This window comes from Crinia signifera, chromosome 4, assembly GCF_055691185.1.
Source record: "Crinia signifera chromosome 4, ASM5569118v1, whole genome shotgun sequence".
In the NCBI taxonomy this organism is placed as follows: domain Eukaryota; kingdom Metazoa; phylum Chordata; class Amphibia; order Anura; family Myobatrachidae; genus Crinia; species Crinia signifera.
The window spans coordinates 278,519,961-278,545,223 of record NC_139220.1 but is presented as its reverse complement, the minus strand read 5'-3'; the positions used below and the strand labels follow the sequence as shown (position 1 = coordinate 278,545,223).

The 25,263-nt window shown below is 46.5% G+C and overlaps 1 protein-coding gene across 2 annotated transcripts; it reads right to left on the bottom strand.

Annotated features, from left to right (window-relative positions):
* Positions 1–353: 353 nt before the first annotated feature.
* Positions 354–20,070, bottom strand: DDX56 (DEAD-box helicase 56). 2 transcript variants are annotated; one of them, XM_083184712.1, is made up of 14 exons: positions 19,917–20,070; positions 14,077–14,238; positions 13,030–13,184; positions 12,776–12,946; positions 10,839–10,929; positions 9,350–9,591; positions 8,560–8,694; positions 5,981–6,094; positions 5,791–5,885; positions 5,545–5,621; positions 5,070–5,159; positions 4,301–4,406; positions 2,741–2,835; positions 354–665 (listed from the first exon to the last, which is right to left on the bottom strand). In XM_083184712.1, exons 1-14 carry the CDS (start codon positions 20,049–20,051, stop codon positions 576–578), a joined length of 1,758 nt encoding a protein of 585 aa, XP_083040838.1. In that variant the 5' UTR covers positions 20,052–20,070; the 3' UTR covers positions 354–575. The 2 variants fall into 2 exon arrangements, with proteins under 2 accessions (XP_083040838.1, XP_083040839.1); XM_083184713.1 differs by lacking the exon at positions 19,917–20,070 and adding an exon at positions 19,308–19,422.
* Positions 20,071–25,263: the final 5,193 nt, after the last annotated feature.

The following is a 25,263-nucleotide window of genomic DNA, read 5'->3' as shown; positions in this document are numbered from 1 at the left end:
GAAGCCTCATTAAATCTCTTGATTACAGTGGTTGCCTCTAAAGGTTGTGCAACAAAATATTAGGATATGGATCCTATCATGTCTATCTGTGCCGTATGCCTAGTCCTATTTCTGTTAAAAATGGCGTAAACCATGCCGGATGCCAGTTCCTTTTGTCTATTTCAAGTTATTTCAGAGAAAAACATGGGTCATTTCATTAAAGGGCACCAAAAAATGTTTTTGCGTCCTTATATAAATACACAGTATCCAAATGTTCTTACAGCTCTTTAATAGAGGACGACCTGTATTTTAGCAGCGGCTGATGGCACCACAAAGAGTTTGCTTAGAAATAATATCTGTTAGCGGAGGAAGAGTTCATACACAAAATTACATATATTTATTTACAAGGCACTTTACAAAGTGATGCTAAAATCTGCTCTGTCCGACAGTGAAGGGCGTTCCTCTGCCAGAACCGCAGTCACTGTACCCCATACAACAAAGAGCGCCCTCAGAGATTTCATGTTTGAGGATAGAAGTGATACGACAAGTCCTGTATCGCACGGACCTGTCTGATGGCCGGTAATGGTGGCGTTTGCTCAGGATTGCCCTGTGCCTTTCCTGGTGGCCGCCCTCCTGTTCCCCTTTGCATTTTTGAAAGTTCGCAGTGGGTTCTGTGTCTTCTTGAACTATGTTGGGCAGACAACAGATTTTTATGGATTATACAATAAATATTTTAACACAACTGCAATTGCTACAAATCATAAGCCCCATACACACTATGCAATAAAGGCATACTATATGCACGATAACTGTTAATATCATGCATATCGCCAGATAAGCGGTCCCACCGATATTTATTGACCTCCTTTCTCATCTGTACAGTCAAATTTTGCCTATGACGTTTATGACTGGATGCATATCGTACAAACGATAGATTCAAAAAAAGGTGATCAGTGGCAAAGCAAGAAAATAATGTTTATTGCTTGAAATCATTCAGTGTCTATGCACTATATCGTTTGTTCTGTCACTCCGAGGAGTGCAAGGGAAACGGTTAACAATTTCATGGTCTAACATCAGTGGTAGCCAACTCCAGTCCTCGAGAGCTACCAACAGTTCACATTTTCTAGATCACCAAGCTGGAGCACAGGTGTATTCATTACTCACTGACATTATAAGTGATCCACAGGTGGAGCTAATTACTACAATATGACTCTGAGGAGATCTGGAAAACGTTAACTGTTGGTAGCTCTTGAGGACCGGAGTTGGCTACCCCTGGTCAACATCTATTGCACAGTGTGTATGCAGCTTTAATTTCCATTAGTAATGGGCACTCCCACAGCATGTAAAAGGTCAGACACCTTAAGCACCGACTGCATTAAGGAACACCATCATGGTAGAGGTTAGATCCAAGTAGGCCAAAGGACCTCTGGTGAACAAAAGAAAAAATCTCCAACGCACGTGTTGACCATGACAAGTGGAAGCAGGAAAACCAGGTACTTTAAAATAGCCTAATGGTGCGTACATACGGATAGATTTGACCAACGATCTGGGCGTTCCCGATCGATTTTAACGACCAATCGCTCAAATCGTTCCGTGTGTATGGACGATATAGGCGACGATGCGCGCACCCGCCAGTCTTTAGTAGAGGTCGCTGATCTTTCCTGTATGCAGAAAGATAAGCGACCAATCGCTATCGAAGTGTACCAATCGTTTGCATATCGTTTCCACAGGAAACGATTTGGATTGGCAGACGACTGGCTAACCACTCCCCTCCGCCATTTTCTGTCCCAGGCTGCGTGGAGAGGAAAGCAGAAGAGAGCCACTCCTTGCTCCTACACGATCTGACCAGCCTCCTCCTTCAGGCCGGATCCCTATTGCGTTTCAACTTGAGATATGCGTAGGACAACGCAAGTTTGTAACGATAGGAATCCATGCTGAACAAAAACTCAAAGCACACTTTGCTAACAAGCAAAAGAAATGCAGTTCACCAGGGAAAAACAGGTATAAACCATGCCTCTCCAACAGCAGAACTGCACTGAGCTAAAATGGTGGATGCCTTTTAACCTCTTTTTAGTCACACCCATAATCACAGGGCAGAAGATCAATCTACTGTGTTTATGGAGGAACGACAAACGATAACGACTCGTTAACGATCGGTCGTTTTTAAGCAATCGTTTGCTCAATCTTTTAACATTTGACAAGAAATCGTTTTTGAAGGAGTTCAGAGCAAATTGTTAACGAGATCGAATCGTTGGTAAAATCTATCCGTATGTACGCACCTGTACTGGCTAGATGGACCTGGTCCTTTAGCTCGCTTAAATTCAGACTGGCAAAATGTACAGTGTAGCTAGTATGTATGTAACGCCACCTACTGGTTGAATGACAACAGGTTATACGTAATCAAACTTGGGCTGATTTCTAATGCAAGATAAAATCGGAGCGTAAAAAAACAAAAACAAAAAAAAAACACAACTTTGTGAGGATACATCTAATTGGACATAACTGTGCAAACAGACCTGTCCAAATATCCCCTGCTGGGATTATAAGGAACTTTCCATAGTACGTGCACCTCCCCTAAGGTTTACTACTTACATAATAAAAAAAAAAAAAAAATTCAAAGTCAATGGACCCTTAGGTCGTAAAATAAATAATCTTTCAATGATCTGTCCAACCCTATCTCCGATCGCCCTTTACTGCAACAAGATAGATAGAACGGTCACATGACTAGTGAGAGAGCCTGCGCGAATAGTTAAGCACTCACCTTTTTAGCTGGGGCCTTGGAGGGTCCCGTCTGAATTCTCCTCCTTTTCCTCTTCCTCATCAGAGGATCCACGATGGAGCGTAGGGAAGGGGGGACTGTGTAAGGCAAAAACAGTTACATCACAGTACATGTGCAAACGTTTGTAACAAACAGAAGATGGTAAAATTAAGAGGAACAGGAGATGGGAATATCAGATGCTCAAGTCATAGTTCTAGGCGAGCATTTTTTTTTTTTTAATACAATTAAAATCAATGACAGCAAATTGAAAATAGCAATGAAACAGCGAAGGTGCTCAGTTTTAGTCGACTTCTCAGAGGTATAAGTTGCATAAGAATTCCCTTGTACTGCCCAGGATCACATGCAATATATCGCATGTGTAACCCCATCCACCGCTGCCGGATCCTCCCTGCAGCAGGTCCGATATCAGACGCTGATCTGCACGAGAATGTGCATCTGATCCGAATCGGCAATAACACATGCGATTTGACAATTTTCAGCTGACTTCTCAGCCTGATCCGTCAGGAATCTGATGGAGAGGCCAAATCGCTGCAGTGTGAGGGCCCCTTAAGGGTCAGCACTGTCGGCAAAGCTGGTGTACTATCTTGTAACCTATGGCAACCAAATGTTCCCCCTTGTGTTCTGAATGTGCAGCTCTCTAGCTATTGTGAAACCAAGCACCCCACAGCATGCCCTGCCACAGTATTGACGAATAGCAAAACTGTGGCAGGGCATGCTGGGATGTGTAGTGGCACAACAGCTGGAAAGCCACAGGTTGGCCAGGCCTATACTAATGGAACTATTATCTGATTGGTTGATATAGGGTAAAGCACCTCTTTTGCAGTTACCAGCACACCAGTTTTAATAAATTCCCCCCTCAAAAGAGAACTATTCACAAGGTTGCCCTGCCTTAATTCCTGCCATGGGTTTGAGGATCCAGACAGCTATGTTTCTAGAGGAGATAAAGCTGGCAGTGGCTGCCTGGGGGCACTGGGTAAAGACAATGAACTCTTGTTAAAGTACAGCTCTGGTGACCCTATTTTTGCAGAGGCTTAATAAATGAGTTCTCAAACCCACAGTGCTTTCATCAGACCGAGAAGAGGATGGGTGGAAGTAAGGGGCCGATGCAAAGGTATAATGGGCCAGATGTATCAAGCTTCAAAAGTGAAAAAATAGAGAGTGATAAACAGCCAGCCAATCAGCTCCCACCTGCCATGTCACAGGCTGGGTTTGAAAAATAACAGGCGGGAGCTGATTGGCTGGCTGTTTATCACTCTTCATTTTATCACTTTTGAAGCTTGATACATCTGGCCCAATGTTCTATAAGGACAGGTGCTGATATTTTATACTTTTGCATAGTACACTCAGGAGCAGCCAGAGTGTGGGTCATGTCTCCAGAGAAGGTAAGAACCTCTATGTTTGCTCCATCCAGGTGCATAATGCAAAAATCAATACACGCTGCACTACATGTCAAGTGAGCCACCCAGAAGACTTGTCTTCATTCTTCTACATAATAGTACAGTGCATGAATGGGGGCATGGCGCATATACAGGCAACACATACTCAGATAATCGGGAACATTCTTCAGATGAGGCTTGACTACTGCAGGGTGCAATGCTTTATCGTGCCGAAGGAGGTGCAAGTCCCGGGGGTTGTCCTCAAAATAGGTCTGTAAGAAAGAAGATGGCATTAGAAGAACATAAATCAAAACTATACAACACTTGGGACGCTGGAATTCAGGTAGTCTGCTTTTTGCTAAATAAGTGCAAAGGAGGGAAGAGATGCTACACCCATCTAACACAGGAACCCCTGCCTAATAGGTGTATAGTACATTCCATCTGAACACCCCACAAGTCTATTGGGCATTTATAGGACATTACCAACCACAAGGCACAGAACACTATAATAGGGAAGTGTGTGACTGCAGCGACAGCTCATTACAAGAATACAGAGGTCAGTGTGACTTACACAAGCATGAAGATGTTCACGCTCCCATCAGTCTCTGTGTTCCGCTGATAAGAGGCGAGCAGTGCCAGGACTGCGGGTGGGAGCAGGTGAAACGAGGCTACAATCTGCTGCTGTGTAAGGTCACACAGTGACAGAGCCAGGACTTGCAGCCGTGACTCACTAGGTGAACTCTGCAGCTCCCTGTGCATAAGTCAGACAGAGGTTCTTCTAATACCCATGGGGTATACACATGTGCAGCTCAGTGCTTATACTGGCTCCCATTGTACACCACAGAACTGGGGTCTAAGGTGATGAATTTGGGCACACAGAAAATGTGTCTAGGTGGGAATGGGATTGTGACGAGATGCTACAAGGTGGGCCTGACCTTTAGTTTCTCAGAGTTGAGCAGTTCTTCCTTTATCTCCTTTAGACGCGCCTCCTTTATGGCTTGCTTGGTCACCGACCTCATTGCATCCTACGGAAGAGACATTGCATGAACAAACCAAATCTCCTGACGCGGTCAGTAAGTTCTACATGGTACATGTGACTACAGCGGCACACTCTGATCGTGTAACTTCCATCTGATGTCCCATATATACAGGGAGAGCGGCAACTGGTCCAAAGCATGAACCCCTGCTAAATATTATTGGTAATAAGCAGTTTATTTCTGCTTGCAATGTACAGTACCAGGATATTCAGAAATGCATACATCTAGCTTAGCAGAATATGCCCCAAATTACAATATAAAGTAGGATTCTCAATTACACGTTCTCCTGAAAAGTACTTGAAGCTATAAATATTTTGGGATTTTTAGCTAAAGTATGCCCACAGAACTGGAGAATATGTTCCCTCTTACTCACCCTACAACGGTAGCGGAACCCTTCCACCTCCTCCATGCGGAACCTGTATGGGCTCAGTACACACTCCTGGGAGGCACCTGTCAGGGGAACATCAGGAGTTAGGATTGTATAATAGGTCCACATTTAATTCAGTTATTGTTTTGAATAACCACAGATTTAAAGTTAGTGGTGGCCTTGCTGAAGTGTGAAGAAAGGAGAATTGGAGCATTATTCACACTTGTATCCGAGTGCATGCCTCATACTAACCTCCACCTAGCGCCTCCTCTATGTCGGTCAGCAGGGGGAGCTCCGTGTGTGCCACAAATGTAAGAACCACACCTGGGTTATTAGCACGGGCTGTCCTGAAAGAAGAAGGAATAATGAGACCAGGGAAAATGAAAGGCAGGCGGAATAGGATATGCAGCTGTAACAGGCTCCTGGCCTCTATTACACATACCTGCCAGCACGGTGAATATAGGAGTCAACAGACTGAGGGAAGTCAAAGTTTAACACTGTAGATACATTTTGGAAGTCTATTCCCCGGGACACGCCGTACTCACTGTCCTGACCTCTGAAAAGACATAACATGTTGCTGAGCAGCAGACAATGTATACAGGGCCACAAAACATAGCATACAAGTCCAACACGAACGAGCCGACAACATTTACTATTACATGAGCAAATAATGAGACGGTTTCCCAGACTTCGCATCAGTAATCTCACATAAGGGTACCAGCAATCAGCATGTCCAGCCCCAGTGGGGGAAAAGTGTGAGATCATAAAATGAAAGCTTCCAGCACATATTTTACACGGGATGCGGTTAATTTCCCGGCGGTCGGGATCCCGGCGGTCGGAATCCCGACACTGGAATCCCGACCGCCGAAATCCCGAAACTTTCTCCCTCCGTGGGTGTCCACGACACCCATAGAGGGAGAATAAAATAGCGTGCCGAGCGTAGCGAGGCACCGGGCCCGCTGCGTGGCGAGCGCAGCGAGCCCGCAAGGGGGGGCGATCCATGTCCCCCCCTTGTCGGGATTTCGGCGGTCGGGATTCCAGTGTCGGGATTCCGACCGCCGGGATCCCGACCGCCGGGAAATCATATCGGATCCATTTTACACTATCACCATCGCGAACCGTATTGGTACTGCATGGCGGGGTCAAGGCTAGATGTAGTGTGAGAGTAAGTACAGCACAGGATAGAGGTGGGATGTAGGCGCACGCAGTGTAAGAATCGGAACAGCAGAGAGGAGGACAGGATAGAGGTTGGATGTAGCACATTTGTAGTGTAAGAATAGGAACAGCAGAGAGGACAACAGGGTAGAATAGAGACGAGATGTAGTATATTTGCAGTGTAACAGGAACAACAGAGGATAACAGTACAGGATAGAGAGGAGCTGTAGAATATGTGCAGTGTTATAAAAACAACAGAGGACAACAGGACAGGATAGAGACGAGATGTAGAATATGTCAGGGTTGCCGACTTTCAAATGCTCCTCTCCGGGAGAAGACTTTCATTACACGTTCGGGGGGGGGGGGGGGTGTTGCTTGACGGTGACGTCATTAAGCCCTGCCCCCATTACGGGAAATAGTCGAAACCACTGATCTCCATGGAGGGGGCGGGGCTAAAATGACACGAGTGTCATTTTAGCTCCGCCCCCTCCTCTGAGACCCGCGGATTGCAGCATTTAAATGCCACGATCGGGGGGGGGGGGGGGGGGGGGGGGGGGGGGGGCTCAGTGGGGGTCCCCCTGATTTCGGGAGGGTTGCCCACCCTTCCGGGGGGCCCCGATTTTCGGGAGACTCCCGGTAATTCCGGGAGGGTCGGCAACCCTGGAATATGTGCAGTGTTATAGGAACAGATAGAGCAGGACAGGATAGAGGTTGGATGTAGCACATTTGTAGTGTAAGAATAGGAACAGCAGAGAGGACAACAGCGCAGGATAGGGTAGAGATGTAGTACAGTATATGTGCAGTGTAACAGGAACAACAGAGGACAACAGGACAGGACAAAGACGAGATGTAGAATATGTGCAGTGTTACAGGAACACAGAGCAGGACAGGATAGAGGTTGGAAGTAGCTCATGTGCAATGTAAGAATAGGAGCAGCAGAGAGGAGGGCAGAACAAGACATAGATGAGATATAGCACATGTGCAGTGTAACAGGAACAGCAGAGATTAGTAGAGCAGGACAGGATAAATGTGGGATGTAGAACATGTGCAGTGAAATATTAGGAATAGCAGAGAGGAAGGCAGGACAGGACAGGGACGGGATGCAGTACATGAGCAGTGTGAGAATAGGAATAGCAGAGAGGAAGGCAGGACAGGATGTAATACATGAGCAGTGTGAGAATAGGAATAGCAGAGAGGAAGGCAGGACAGGATGTAATACATGAGCAGTGTGAGAATAGGAATAGCAGAGAGGAAGGCAGGACAGGATGTAATACATGAGCAGTGTGAGAATAGGAATAGCAGAGAGGAAGGCAGGACAGGATGTAATACATGAGCAGTGTGAGAATAGGAATAGCAGAGAGGAAGGCAGGAGAGGATAGGATGTAATACATGAGCAGTGTGAGAAAAGGAATAGCAGAGAGGAAGGCAGGACAGGATGTAATACATGAGCAGTGTGAGAATAGGAATAGCAGAGAGGAAGGCAGGACAGGATAGGATGTAATACATGAGCAGTGTGAGAATAGGAATAGCAGAGAGGAAGGCAGGACAGGATAGGATGTAATACATGAGCAGTGTGAGAAAAGGAACAGCAGAGTAGCAGAGCAGAAAGGAAATAGGTCACCAAAGTGTCCTGAAAGGGGTGCCTGGGAGGAGTTGTCCTGCTGGAGCTGCGGTCTCTAAACTTTGGGAAGTCTGGCCCAAAAACAGTAGTACAAGGGAAAAAGGGAGTTGAGACCGCGAGTAGCAGAGCAGGATAGGATGTAATACAAGAGCAGTGTGAGAAAAGGAACAGCAGAGTAGCAGGACAGGACAGGACAGGAGACGAGATCTAGCTGATGCCTGAGGAACAGGATTTTTCTTACTCACTTTTCTCCTCTTCCTGACTTTTTCTTTCCAGCCGACTTCTTTCCCTTCTTTTCCGCGGGGTCAGATAATGATTGTTCATCCGTTGCAATAATGTAATCATAGAAGCCCTGGTTAAAATGTGCAATGATGTGACACCTGCAGGACAAACACATTGATGGGCATTACTTTGGAAAGCTATACCATCATAATGAATAGAGAGACCTCAGTAAGTGCTGCCAGATGCTCCCAATTCCGATAAATCTTACGTGCAGCACAAACGATACGTAATCGGGTGAAAAGGACCCTTTAGACCCCCATGAAATAATTCATCCAAATAATAAAATTCCATTTCCGGTGAAGGACCCAAGAAAGCCTATCACAAAAGGTTACATACTAGGGTGATGTACATCCACTCAGGGCCCGATTACCGATGGGACAGGTTGGACTACAGCCTAAGGTCACCACATAATCATGACAGTTTGATGACCAGCTGCCCACATGGTCGACCATAAATCAAAAGTATTACAATTTTATTTGATTCTCAAAATGATGTATTTTTTTTTATATTTTACGAATTTAGAGAGACATTGGGCAGATAGTGTAGGTGTGTACACCACATGGCATTAGCCACACCCACAAATCTCTGGCCACACCTACCACTCACAATAGGCCCCTGGATCATTTTCAGCTCCAGACCCTTAATCTGTTGCAGCCGGCACTAGTGCCAATATACTATTATGACACAAAATGACCATACACAGTTTGTTTTAATAATCCTGGGAAAGGAGTGTGCAGTGGAATACGGTCTTACCTAGACTGCACCGGCAGCTCCGAGTTTAGCACACAGGCCGGGATACTAAACTGCTCCAGGAACAGTTTCAAGCGATAACTTCTCTCCACGTTATTCACAAATATGATGGTTTTGCCGCGGACGAGAGAAAGTTTAAGCAAAGTATAGAGCAAAAGGAACTTGTCTTCCTCCTCGCACTCAATCTGATACTGTGTGAGCTGAGAGCTGTCAGGTAACTGGGACTCCTCCAGCTTCAGGGTGACCTGGGGAGGAGGGGGAACACGGTGACTGATGAATCACTTATGATCAGTGGTACACAGGGAACATGGAGATTACTTGCATAGATACACAAATAGCTTGTGCGGACAGGGTAATAGCAGCACTAACATTAAGGTATGGACCAATAGGTCTACAGCAGTTAGGACAACAAGCATTGGGTCGACACCATTAGGTCAACATGTTTGTAGGTCGACACAAGCATTAGGTCGACATATGGGTTTTTCACAGTTTTTGACCCGAATGCCGACATGGACACTGAAACGTAGCCCAGTGTCCCCTCGCATGGCTAACTACGCTCTGCAGACTATTTTATTCTCCCACCATGCCCTAGTGGATGATAGGGAATTAAATCCTGCTTGTTGGAACAGGTCGGCTCAAAAAAAAAAACCAGTGAAAAACACCATGTCGACCTTTTGACTGTCGACCTTGCCCATGTCAATCTAATACTTGTGTCGCCCTAATTCCATGTCGACCCAATGACCATATCCCCTAACATATATATATTACTAATCATCAGCTAAGTCTTGCACGTCTGACATGTACAGCAAAATAAAGATAGGAAGAAAAAATCAAAAAGATAATATGAAGAATAGTCTATATAATAAAGTGCCGAAAAGAGAAAAAGGGAAGAGAACAGGGGCAGATGTACTAAGCTTGAAAAGTGATAAACCACCAATCAGCTCCTACTTGTCATTTTTCAAACACAGCCTGTGACATGGCTGGTAGGAGCTGATTGGCTGGTGGTTTATCACTCTCCAGTTTATCTCATCTGGTCGATAAGGAGAAGCACAGCAGGAAGTCTGCCGAGAGGGGTTTGAGCTAATTCTGAAATAAGCAAATGGAGACAATAAGATAAATGTAAAACAGACTTATGCAGACTGAAAGTCAAGGACTGACTTTGGCTACATGGATCAGTTGCTGTAGAACTACAAGTACCAGATCACTTTGGTAGGGGATGCAGGGATTTGAAGATCAATGCCAACTATACATAAGAAATATTCAAATGTTTAGCACCTCTCATGAACTAATGCAGGGCTTACAGCAAATCAGGAAAGTGAGAGGCAACAAGCAGGTATTCTAGTTCTTACATCTATGAACATTTGCACCCCCTACAGCTCAATTCCTGCCTAATGTGGCTAACTCCGTATGCAATAAGATAAGCACCCAGCCGATTATACCTATTAATAATACAGAAGATTCACTTTACAACTAAATAATGCACCAAACTCACTGGATTGTGCAGAACAAGCTCCTTTAGTGCCTGGATGTCCTCATTGAATGTGGCAGACATCAGGAAAGACTGGAAAATCTTGGGGAGCTGGCTAAAATTGTAAGAGAAAAAGTGAAATTGGTGAACTGTATAATTCCGCTCTGATAGGCCAAGGCTGCCCCTCAAGACTTTCTTGTACGGTCACTCTTTCTGCAGAGGTTTTGTTTTGTAAACTGAGCCACAACAATTACATTTTTCAGAGACAAAAAGTAAAGATAATTAAAAACAAACCGACAGTACACAGGGTGCTTGTAAAGTATCATTTCAATTCAAAGTAAGCATAAAATCCAAAGAATACTAGAACAGTACGATACAGAACGATACAGAATTATAAACGAAGTAGAACATATACCAGCAATTATATCAATGAGGGGCGATATCACAAAATAATAAATCCGCTATTACAAAACAGGCTGCTGTATCAGCGGGGTATGAAGTGCAAAGCAGAGGAGGACACCCAGAGCAGCCATAGGTGAGCCAGGGAACTTTACCTTTCACCCCAAAATATATTTTGATACGCCGATGTCAACCCTTGATTTGAAAGGAAGGAAATCATATCATTGTAATACACACTGTACCCTCAGAAATTACCACACATTGTTCCTTCTAGGAACTGGGAAAGGCGGTGCTGCACGGGGTCAGCTTAAAGGGGCCAGACAACGTCACTGTTGTGGGCGGGCCGGACCCGCCGACGTCATGGAAGGGGGCAGCCAGACCCGTCGACGTCACTGTTGTGGGCGGGCCGGACCTGCCGTAGTCACGAATGGGGGCGGACCGGACCCGCCAACTTCACGAAAAGGGATGGGCCAGACCGGCCGACGTCACGAAAGGGGGCGGGCCTAGCGGGGACAGGCAGCAGGATGTGTTAGCAGGGTGCTGCTAGAGGGGCAAAGCACATTTTGCCCTTTAAAAACCGGGCAGGGCGTAGCGCCCCACTAAAACAGCCTAGTGGGAACACTACACACATAGCCATACATGGTAATCATCATCATCATCATCAATGGCTGCCAAGCTGTGCGCTGTATAGGCATTGATAATATGATGTCCAGGCAACTATTAGTGTCAGTATTTCAAGATGATATAGTGACAGTCTGCGCAAATTTTTTCCCCTAGACTAGAGATACAGGAGCCTATAACCAGGCAAACACCCCGTTATACACAAAGGGCTGGCGCACTGCACTGTGTCAGGTTCTTGTACACTACAGTACTGTAACACACACAGCCGGTCATGTATACTGTATAGAATCTATATGCAATGAAATAAATTCTTGGGGGTAATGGATGGTCGCGTTGTGTCTCGGAAGAGCGACCGTCCATTACTCCCAGGAATTTCATTTTTACCCCATTTGGGGTCATTTACCCCAGTTCCCTGACCACTGATCTACACTAGGGGCCTTATTCAGATCTGAGCTCATTACACAATTGTTTGGAAAATTGGCAAAACCATGTGCACTGCAGGTGGGGCAGATGTAACATGTGCATAGAGAGTTAAATTTGGGTGGGGTGTGCTGAAACTGAAATCTAAATTGCAGTGTAAAAATAATGCAGCCAGTATTTACCCTACACAAAAACAAAATAACTCACACAAATCTAACTCTCTTTATACATGTTACGTCTGCCCCACCTGCAGTGCACATGGTTTTGCCCATTTTCCAAACAAATGTGTACTGAGCTCAGAGGCCCTAAATACGGTCAAATTTAGCACCACCTCTGGCCAGTTGCACATATTATTCATGTTCAAGAGGGGCATTGATCAGGGAGAGCCATTTGGCGTATGTTGGGCCTGTGATTTTTCTTTTAAATCGTTTTAAGCCCACAAGGCTGGTTTTATCTGATTCATGGTTTTAATAGGCTGCTTCAAGATCCTTTACATGTTGGTCAAGAGCCATTACACTCACCACAAAAGACTCTTCAAATCTTCTTCAAACCCAAAGGAGAAGATGAGGTCGGCCTCGTCGATGACCAAAGCTTGGAGGGTATCACGGACGCACAGTGTCTGCTGTTTCATGTGAATCAGTGCTCGGGATGGTGTACCCACTACAATGTCTGGTTTCTCCATCAGAATTGGTCTAAAGAAGGGAGATATCCTGTTAATGTAAGAGTCTCCAATCCTTCAAGGGATTTAAGTTATTGGTCCGCTACTAGCACATACCTCTGAGCAGAAATGTCCGCTTGGCCAGATATGTCTGCCACTCTAACATCACGGGCACAGTAGGTGGTCAGTTGTCGTATCATTTGGTGAACTTGGTGGCCAAGTTCCTTGGTAGGTACCAGAATCAGAACCTGGACGGCCTGTTCAGAAACGGACTGAGAAAGAGGGGGAGAGGTCTATATAAATACAAGCAGATAGAGGACATTTGATGGGAAAATGATCACAGTGGTTGCAGAGGGAGAACATCAGATGGGCCCACCATTGCCTATTCTAGTAATCATCGCCAGGAAATGTGCCGACAGTGTGCGCCAGCATTACTTGTTTGTAGGCAACTCTTTTAGTGTACAGGAGATGGAGACCCCACCTTGGTTATTTATATACTATACATACATAGCACAGAAAGCTATGGATAGCCGTAATGTATTAGCAAGATGCTCTAGAGCACAGGTTCTCAAACTTGGTCATTAGTATCCCACACAGGGCATGTTTTGCAGGTCTATAATTAGCTCCACCTGTGGATCTTTTAAAATGTGTCAATGAGTAATGAATGCACCTGCCGGGTGACCTGGAAAACATGAACTGTGTGTGGGGTTCTGAGGACCGAGTTTAAGAACTAGAGGTGGCTGATTACAGCAAATACTGCTGAAAGTAGGTAGGGTGACATAGGGGGTCCCTACCATAAGCTACACCATAAACCAGTGTTTCCAAAACTGTGTCCTGAGGCCCCCTAACAATCCAGGTTTTAAGGACATCCATGGTTGGGCACAGCTGTTTCAATTAAAATATGCAGGGTAGGAATTAAGGCCCCAGTGCTCAAGCTGAAGCAAGGATCGAAATGAAACCCAGAGAGCCAGGGTGCCTTGAGTACCAAGCTTGGCAAACCCTACCATAATCTGTAGCAGACATACAATGGTGCATTTCATAGATGTTCTACTTTAATTTTGGTCGCTCCATTTGACCTAACTCTTAAACATGAAGAAAGCAGATGGAGATTTTTACAGCAGCCTCACCGCAATGATAGCAGCACAGATCACCCGGTACACTTACCATCTTAGACTGAAGAATATTCTGTATTACTGGAATTAAGTAAGCTGCAGTTTTCCCCGAGCCTGTCCTTGCTCGTGCCAAGAGGTCCTTGCCATCCATGGCCAGGGGAATGGCCTTCTCCTGGATCAAGGTTGGCTTGGCCCATCCTAAATCTGCAATGGCCTATGGAGACATCAGAACAAATTGTATAGCATTAGAGAATATGCGAATGTACACTGCTTACCGAATCCAAGAACAACTGTATGCTGTGCTTCGAAGTTATCTCTTATATATTTAGCCAGATCTGTCACTCAACCCCTGTGGAGAACATTCCTGTGTAGGACATGGAGAACATTCCTGTGTAGGACAGTTTCACTTTCATGTGTCTGACGTTCAACCCCCTTGACATCACCTCCCCCCGCCCAGCCAGGGCTACAGTACACGCCCACCATCCACCATTACTCCACAGCCACCATCCACCATTACTCCTGCACATCCCTACCCTCTGCCAGGACCCCCGCGACCCCCCTCCCGCGATTCGCGGGACCCCCAGCGACCCCCCCCCTCCCGCGATTTGCAGGACCCCCCCGCGATTTCCGGAACCCCCCCGCGACCCCCCTCCCGCGATTCGCGGGACCCCCCCTGACCCCCCCTCCCGCGAATCGCGGGACCCCCACGACCCCCCCCTCACGCGAATCGCGGGACCCCCGCGACCCCCCTCCCGCGAATCGCGGGACCCCCGCGACCCCCCTCCCGCGATCCGCGGGACCCCCGCGACCCCCCCTCCCGCGATTTGCGGAACCCCGCGACCCCCCTCCCGTGATTCGCGGGACCCCCGCGAACCCCCCCTCCCGCGATTCGCGGGACCCCCGCGAACCCCCCCTCCCGCGATTCGCGGGACCCCCGCGACCCCCCTCCCGCGATTCGCGGGACCCCCGCGACCACCCCGGTATCCGGAAAATTGTTAGACAGCACTTACATCGACAGCCATTACATCGACACCATTAGTTCGACACCTCAATAGGTCGACATGGTTTTAGGTCGACATACCATTAGGTCGACATGTCAATATGTCAACAGCTCATTAGGTCGACAGCTCATTAGGTCGACAGCTCATTATGTCGACATGTTTTTAGGTCGACACTGCCATTAGGTCGACAGTGTCTATGTCGACAGTCAAAAGGTCGACATGGATTTTTTCACTGTTTATTGAGCCGACATGTGCCGACAGGCGGTATTTCATGCCCTACTATCCACTAGGGCGTGGTGGGAGAATAAAATAGTGTACCGAGCGCAGCGAGGCACCGTGCCCGAAGCATAGCGAGCGGCTGCGGTACACTTCAAACTGTGTCCATGTCGACTGTGTCGACATTTCGGCCAAAAAACAGTGAAAAAACCCATGTCGACCTTTTGACTGTCGATATAGACTCTGTCGACCTAATGGCAGTGTCGACCTAAAAACATGTCGACCTAATGAGCTGTCGACCTAATGAGCTGTCGACACAATGACATGTCGACCTAATGGTATGTCGACCTAAAACCATGTCGACCTATTGAGCTGTCGAACTAATGGTGTCGATGTAATGGCTGTCAATGTAAGTGCTGTCTAATATCCGTCCCAGACCCGACCACCCCCTCCCGCGATTCGCTGGACCTCCGCAACCACCCCCTCCCGCGAAACCCCCGCGACCCTCCCGCAAATCGCAGGACCCCAGCGACCCCTCCCTCCCGCGATTCGCTGGACCCCTGCATCCTCCCCTCCCGCGATTCGCGGGACCCCTGCGACCCCCCCTCCCGGCATTAAAAGGACCCCCCGCGACCCCCTCCCGCGATTCACGGCACCCCCCCCCCCTACTGTGATTTGCGACCCCCCTCCCGCAATTCGCGCCGCCCCCTCCCGCGATTCACGGAACCCCCCGTAGCGCCCCCCTCCCGCGATTTGCGGGCCCCCTCGGCACTTCTCGCGATTTGCGACCGCCCCCTAATTCACACATTCGGGGACCCCACCTCCCGCGATTCATGCCCCCCTCACGCAATTCACGGCACCCCCCACACCCCCCTTCCTGCGATTCGCAACCCCCCACGACCCCCCCTCCCGCGATTCACGAAACCCCCCGTAGCGCCCCCCTCCCGCGATTTGCGGGCCCCCTCGGCACCTCTCGCGATTTGCAACCGCCCCGTAATTCACACATTCGGGGACCCCCCTCCCGCGATTCATGCCCCCCTCACGCAATTCACGGCACCCCCCATACCCCCTTCCTGCGATTCGGAACCCCCCACGACCCCCCCTCCCGCGATTCATGCCCCCTCCGCGATTCACGGACCCCCGCACCACCCCCCTGCGCCCACTCTCCCTTGATTCACGCCCCCCTCATGCAATTCACGGCAACCCCCCACACCCCCCCTCCTGCGATTCGCAGCCCCCCCACGACCCCCGCCTCCTGCGATTCATGACCCCTCCCGTGATTCACGGACCCCCGCACCACCACCCCTTGACTCACGGACCTCCGCAACCCCCCCTCCCGCAATTCACTAACCCCGACAACCCCCCTCCCGCAATTTGCGGACCCCCCTTCCCACTATTCAAGCCCCCCCGCTAACCGCGGATCCCCACACACCACCCACCCTCCCGCAATTTGCAGACCCCCCAGACCCCCTTCCGGCAATTCCACCCCCCAGCGGACCACCGCGGCCCCCGCTCCCGCATTTCACGTACCCCCGTGACAATGGGGGATCCTGTACCACCACAAGCAGGTACCGCCCCTAGGTGGGAAATCCGGCCCTGGCTGCCGCACTGCAGGTTTCCCCACTGCCCTCTGCACCAGCGCCACAACTTTTATCAATGTCTTGCCCACATACCACTATTATACAGCCTCCTGCTCTCATGCACGCTCACTCCCTCCCAGTGGGAGGAGACGCTCACCCACTGCCGGGAGCTGCATACTGTCCCCCACCCTCCTCCAGTTCTAGGGATGCCCATCGAACATCAATGATTTTTAATAATCGATGGTTTATGGCCGATGTTGAATACTTTTGCCATCAATGTGGGAGGACACTGCCCTGCCTCCTGTTCTCCTGCCCCGTAACTTCCGCCAGTGGAGACCCGCTCACCCTGTGTTGCCCACATTCCCCTATCATGCTTTACCGCCCAGCCTCCTGCTCTCATGCACCCTACCTCCCACCCAGTCGGAGGAGACACTGACTCCTGTATTTCTGTGCTGCCACGCTGGACCCTCACCCACTGGCAGAAGCTGCACAGTGTCCACCACCCTCTTTAGTCCCCCGTATGCCCACACACCCCTATCACTACCCAGCTTCCTGCTCTCCTGAACCGTAACTTCCACCACTGGGTAATCGCTGACGCTGTGTTGCCCACATACCCCTATCATGCCTCATATCCCAGCCTCCTGCTCTCATGCACCCTAACTCCCACCCAGTAGGAGGAGACACTGACTCAGGGCCACCGTCCGGTACTCCTGTGCTGCCATGCTGGACCCTCACCCACTGCCAGAAGCTGCAATACAGGGCATCTTTCATACAATTCTAACCATATTTCTCACAATACAAATGTTCACAAATTAAGGGGCGTAGCCCCTTACGCCGGTGTGAAGAGCGCCCGTAGGGCGCGATGAATCACCTAGTAGATAATAAAGAGTTAAATGTCAAATTAGAGTAAAAGTAGATTTAGTACGTTTGCAAATTTCTGTATGCAAAAATCCAGGAGCCTAGAGCAGTGGTTCTCAACCTCTGTCCTCAAGGACCCCCAACAGTGCACATTCTCCAGTTGCACAGGTGCACTCATTATTCACCAACACATTTTAAAAGATTACAGTTGGAGCTAATTAGTTCAACTGTGTTTCTGTGTGGAGACCGGGAAAACGTGCACTGTTGGGGGTCCTTGGGGACCGAGGTTGGGAACCACTGGTCTAGAGGTACTGTAAGTGTGACACATAGCTGTAATTACCTGTGCCGCAGAAGGATTAGGACTGACCCCTATACAGGGGACTGGCATTCTAAAATAATACCACTGTTACTCCAGTTTCTCGCTCTATCATATTATTAAACTATACATTTTCCTGCAATATTTAGGCATAGAGGGAGGACTTCAATTGTTTTGGGTGCCCGAAGGAGCAATCTAGTTGTTCCGTGTGCTCATTTAACATGGAAGCACCTAGATTCCTTTTGCTGAAGGGGCCTTTCCCATCATGCACTGGGTCCACATCTTCTATTGTGAATAACCTGTGGCGAGTGAAGCGAAACTGTGAGGGTACAATGCAGCCTTAGATTGGAAAAAACCACTGTAGAGCCATCAAAGACCTTCCGCCCTCACCTGACGTCATATCTGGGTTGTCTCCATGAAGGGAATATAGATTCTACTCATTTAACATTGCGTTTGTCCCGACCAAATACAGTTTAGCAGGGTATAGTGGCTAAACCTGTTTAACACATTGGTTAAGCTGGCAAACTGTGAACTTTGCGCACATTTCTTGTCACCACCTCAGGAGGGTACGAGAAGAGATGTGTCACTCGTTGCAATTGCGCTCTCATGCTCGTATTTTAGTGGCAGCTGTGGGGAAACCAGCTGAAATGTCCACATAGAACACACAACAAAATGATCTGACCATTGTACATCATGCTACAACTCTATTATTAACATAATCTATTTATATTGCAATAGAAGGTGTCAGCAGCACTGTACATTCAACGGAATAGAACTATAACCATGAAACCAAAGAGTCATGGGTCGGGGAGTAGCGTGTAGGAAAGAAGTGTCATATCGCATGTCCTTTTCCTGCAATTGCGATGCGCCTGACAATATTAGTGGATCTCTATGATCCCTCAGCCATGGACCACTGGAGTCACATATGATACATTGTATGCAAAAGGACCATATACGATGCATCGTATGCGATACAGCCGCCCCGGGAGCTGTCATACAAGTTGGCAGGGTACTACATGTGACACGTCCCACTAGTGGATGGGGCCTTGAGATTATTAGCTTTTCTAAAGTGTCTGGTCACTCCAAAACAACTGAACAAGCTCCTGGACACTTTAGAAGTATGCTAACTCTCACAAAAAAAAAAATGAATTGCCCAAGAACCATTTACTGTAACATGACCACAGAACTTTTTTATTACACACAGTATTAACAGAACATGTTAAATGGGACTAACCATACAAATAGATATCGTTATCCCCTGTGAGGTAATAGGCAATGCAATGATGCACCCTATTGCCAGCCAAGAACCTACCTGGATACCTTTAATGAGTGCACCGCTTGAATCACTACACCAACACAACGGGACATATCATCACTGATGAGGGTAGAGACTAGATCCCCTTCAGTTTTGATTACAGGATATGATGTTCAGCGAGGGCGGAAGTTGTTAGATGCCCTCACAACATTTTTTATTTTATATGTAATTCACGTAGGTGTCGGTTATATGGTTTTATTTTAGCTGCATTGTACGCTCGCTTCGCTCACCACAGATTTACATTCCCCCTCCAGGAATACGTGGACCCAGGGAATGATGGGAAAATTGTCAAAACTGAATGGGATCTAGACACTACCCTATAAACCTCTAGTAGACCATGCTGTAACTTGTAGTTCCACACGTATTAGACTGCCTCAAGCTGCCCAAGCTTGCACTACTGTATACAGCAAAGGCTATGGGAGCACCACGCTGAGACTTGTAGTTTCATCAACTAGGGCGAAACAGGATGCTCATAGGTTGTCTACAGTCTGATTAATGACATGCAGCCAGGGCATGCTGGAACCTATGGTTCCACAGCAGCTGTAGTGCCTTTTCTAGCTGGAGATAAAACACAGTGACCCTGAGAGGCAGCCAGACGTTGCTTACCTTCAGCAGTCGGTCATCTATCCCCAGCTCATGGAAGCGCAGAGTAGCCATATGCACGTGTGTGACTGGGCCAGGAGGACTGTTGCTACCATAGAGACTAGACAACGGGCTAAACGGATTTACACTAAAGACCATAGAGTGTAAAGCTAGGAGACGACAAAGTTGCAAACTATAGAGATCAAAAGAGGCTAGAGAGAACGGATTTGTTTACCTGGTAACGGCAGAGCCATCTAGTGGTAGAATTAGGAAGTTCAGTATTTATTATCTATTCTATTCTATTTCATTTTAGAAATGTATTTATTTATTTGTTAACAGTTTCTTCGATTTCAATAAATTTTATTAAAGGTATCAAAGATACATGAAAGACATAAAAAGAATGTACGATATCATGAGAAAGCAAGGGTCCAACTGGGTACAGTCAGTGAAATTGCAGAATCCATGCAAAGGTAGGACAGTCAGGATCAAATAATTGTTTTTAAGGGAGATATTATATACTGTTTATAGACAACTATAGGAATATATAAACAATACATATACCGCTAATAGATAGATATTAACAACACAAAATATATACACCTACCTACTTACATGCGTATATTTGCCTACGTCTATACCTGCATATTTTAATACTTATATGTACCTACATATCTACATTCACGTTTCTAACTATACATGTAAGTATACACAAATAAAACTAACACACAAGTACTTGAACCATAGTGTGAAAGAATTTTGAAAAGTTTATAAGGAAGAAAGGGGGTGAAAAAGAAAAGGAAGGAACAAAGGAGGGAGGGGAAAAAGGGGGGGGGGACTAGTCTTTCTAATGAAAGGCTGGAGGAATATTAAAATACGTGGTCCAAGGCTCCCAGACCCTGATAAATTTTGCAGAAGAACATTTTAAGATACTCGTCATATACTCCATTGAATGGATATGCCAGATCTTAGCAGTCACCTCATCCATGGACGGTACAACTGCAGATCTCCAGTGACCCGCGATACAAGTTCTGGCCGCCAGGACCATGTGGGTGAACAATTTATTCTTAGCACGAGTTGTTTCTGGAATATCCATAGAGAGGAGGAAGTAACCGGGCTTAAATGGAACTTGCAAAGATAAAATGGAATTAGCTAAAGTAGTTAGCTTCTGCCAAAGAGGCGACAAAACTGGGCAGTCCCACCATATATGCAAGAACGTGCCATCCGCTGTTCCACATCTCCAGCATAGGGGGGATATATCTGCATTCATCTTATTAAGTCTAACTGGAACATAATACCATCTATAGAGTAACTTATAAGCGTTTTCTTTCAGTTTTACACAAATTGAACTAGAAGCAACGTTAGAATAAATGTCAGACCATTCCTCATCCCGTATCGTTTCACCCAGATCTGCTTCCCATGCCTTCACATACGCATCTTTAATATTAGAAGCCTGAGGTAACAAAGAAAGATATATAGTTGAGATTAGGCCTTTTGCAGATGTATTACAAAGAGCTAGGTGTTCAATAGAGGTGAGTGGTCTAGCAGTAAGTTGATTATTAACTGCGGAGTGAAAATGTCTGATTTGGAGGTATTGAAAGAAAGATTTATGAGGAATAGGGTGTTTTGCTTGGATATCCGCAAAAGTGGGGAAGGAAGAAGTTTGAGAAATGTCATTAAGGAATCTAATGCCATATTTCCACCAGCTTCTAAATGTATATGGGGAGCAACCTGGGCGAAATTTTGGGTTATTAAATAAAGGGATCAGTGGGCTGGGGGAAGGTGCAAAATTAAATCTTTTATTGGCAGAGTCCCAGATTTCTAGAGAATGTGATATAACCGGGTGGGCTTTTGCATTTTTATTACGGACCGATTTGGATAACCATAAGAGAGTAGAAACCGAGTGGAACCCGAGAAACTGAGACTCAATTCCCACCCACACCCTCTCAGAGTTGGGTCTATTCCATAGCACGCACTGAGCCAATCTCGCTGCCAAGTAATATGAATTTAGATTCGGGACCCCAAGACCGCCACCGGAAGGGCGTCGTTGAATTATTAAACGACTCACTCTTGGTTTTTTTTTCGCCCAAATGAAGTCCATAATATTTTTTTGAAGAAGTTTAAAGATACATGGAGGAACGCGGATCGGCAGGGTTTGAAAATAATAGAGCAATCGTGGTAGTATATTCATTTTAATTGCATTTACTCTACCAATCCAAGAAATATGATATGCTCTCCAATCAGCCAGATCTCTATGTATGCGAGCAATTAGTTTAGGATAATTAGCCTGATAGAGTTGACGATAATTTTTGGTAATAGCGATACCCAGATAAGTGAGCTGGCTTCTGTTCCAACGGAAATCATAGGTCAACGCCAGTGTCTCTTTAGTAAGCTGTGGGACATAGAGATCTAAGGCCTCAGTTTTTGATGGGTTGATTTTATATCCCGATAACTCCCCAAAGTCTGCTATTTCCCGAAAAAGGTGAGGGAGGGAGTTAGTAGGGTCGGTGATTGTGAGCAGGACGTCATCAGCGTAAAGGGCAATTTTATGCTCCGTATCCCCTATTTTTATACCTTTTATATTGGGATTGGCTCTAATGCGCGCTGCCAGAGGCTCAATAGTTAGAGCAAAAATGAGAGGAGACAGGGGGCATCCCTGTCGAGTCCCATTAGTGATTAAAAACGGCGATGAAGCCACCCCATTGGCCAATACTCTTGCACGTGGCTTGTCATAGAGAGCTGAGATTCCATGTGAAAATCTACCAGAAATACCTATTGATTGGAGTGTGTGGAACATAAAAGGCCACTGAATCCGGTCAAAGGCCTTTTCAGCGTCCAAACTTAATACCAGAGCCGGGATTTTCTGTTCATGAATAACATGAATCAGATCAATGGTTCGACGTGTGTTATCGAATGCCTGTCGACCAGATACAAAGCCCACCTGATCAGGATGGATTAGGTCAGGGAGCAAGGAGCCCAGCCTATTAGCCAAGATCTTTGCATATATCTTGATGTCAACATTAAGCAAGGAAATGGGCCTATAACTTGAGACCAAGAGGGGATCTTTGTCAGGTTTTGGAATTACCACTATATTGGCCAATGAGGTCAAGGCGTCAAATGAATCACCATCGAGTAGACCATTAAAGAAGCTTTTCAGAAAGGGAGTCAGAATTGATGCAAATTTTTTATAGTATTGAGCGGAAAACCCGTCCGGGCCAGGCGTAGAGGAAGGTTTAAGCCCCCCAATTACTGAGCATATTTCTTCCTCTGAGATATCTGCATTCAGGTCATACATTTTCTGTTCGTTAAGGGAAGGCAGTAGACCACTAGAAAAAAAGGCTGAAAGAGATGGGGGACTAGTAGAGTTATTTTGGGGACAGGGACTATTCAGATTATATAGTTTTTTGTAAAAATCATGGAATTCCGCAACTATTTGTATAGGGTCATATGTGATTCTATCCGAATTGTGGCCCTTAATCTTGGTTATCAAGCTAGACAATTTCTTCTGTCTAAGTTTACTGGCCAAAACCGAATCAGCTTTATCTGCTTTATCATAGTATTTTTGTTGGAGTTTCTTAAGAAGGTTAGCCGATCTGCGGGATAGAATTGTATTTAGTCTCCCTCTAAGGGAGTTAATTTGAGCAAGCACCAGAGAAGTAGGATTTAGCTTATGTTGTTTAAGAAGCGAAGAGATTTCTGTTTCTAAGTTTAAGATTTCTTTTTGCGCCTGTTTTCGCCGAAAAGCTGCCTTACTAATCAAATTACCTCTAATTGAAGCCTTGACGCGGCTTGGGGGCTTATCATACAACCTGCGCAGGTATATGTAACCAATATCTCTGAATTCTATTATCATGTAGTGTTCTAGATTGGTTACTAGCATTGCTCAGTGTGTTGAGGGAAAAAATGTCTTGTTTTACTTAACCAGTATTTAACCCCTCCCTCATGCACCTGGGAAATGCTACTGAGCTAATTGAGCATCTACCACTATCTGTATGTATGTTGTTAGAGGCAGAAGGGAGCCCATATTAGGAGGAGATGTGGGTCCTGATATGCCACATGGAGTAGTTTGGGGTTGCTCCAAGGTAGGTAGCTCTTAGTTTGGATATATCAAGTAAGGAGCCATTATCATGTGGCTCCTTGCTGGTTAATCGTAGACCCAATTTAGGGTAACGGTGGTGTGGGGTGCGGTGCTCCTGGACTGGATGGGCTGGGTGACTTTAGTGCGGCATGCCCTTACATTCTATTAACACTTTTCCCTCACTAACACTATCTCTATCCTATTTTAATTGCATTCATTTATCTCTCTCCTTTTATATAGCTTCGGCTTCCTATCACTAATTATTAACACTTAGTATATCACTGGCATGCCGCGCTGGGCTTCCCAGCTTATGATAGTTTTTTGGGGTGCCGCACCCTGCACCTAGATATAGCGCTAGGGACCCCCAATATACAGAGAAGCCTTGACGCGGCTTGGGGGCTTATCATACAACCTGCGCAGGTATATGTAACCAATATCTCTGAATTCTATTATCATGTAGTGTTCTAGATTGGTTACTAGCATTGCTCAGTGTGTTGAGGGAAAAAATGTCTTGTTTTACTTAACCAGTATTTAACCCCTCCCTCATGCACCTGGGAAATGCTACTGAGCTAATTGAGCATCTACCACTATCTGTATGTATGTTGTTAGAGGCAGAAGGGAGCCCATATTAGGAGGAGATGTGGGTCCTGATATGCCACATGGAGTAGTTTGGGGTTGCTCCAAGGTAGGTAGCTCTTAGTTTGGATATATCAAGTAAGGAGCCATTATCATGTGGCTCCTTGCTGGTTAATCGTAGACCCAATTTAGGGTAACGGTGGTGTGGGGTGCGGTGCTCCTGGACTGGATGGGCTGGGTGACTTTAGTGCGGCATGCCCTTACATTCTATTAACACTTTTCCCTCACTAACACTATCTCTATCCTATTTTAATTGCATTCATTTATCTCTCTCCTTTTATATAGCTTCGGCTTCCTATCACTAATTATTAACACTTAGTATATCACTGGCATGCCGCGCTGGGCTTCCCAGCTTATGATAGTTTTTTGGGGTGCCGCACCCTGCACCTAGATATAGCGCTAGGGACCCCCAATATACAGAGAAGCCTTGACGCGGCTTGGGGGCTTATCATACAACCTGCGCAGGTATATGTAACCAATATCTCTGAATTCTATTATCATGTAGTGTTCTAGATTGGTTACTAGCATTGCTCAGTGTGTTGAGGGAAAAAATGTCTTGTTTTACTTAACCAGTATTTAACCCCTCCCTCATGCACCTGGGAAATGCTACTGAGCTAATTGAGCATCTACCACTATCTGTATGTATGTTGTTAGAGGCAG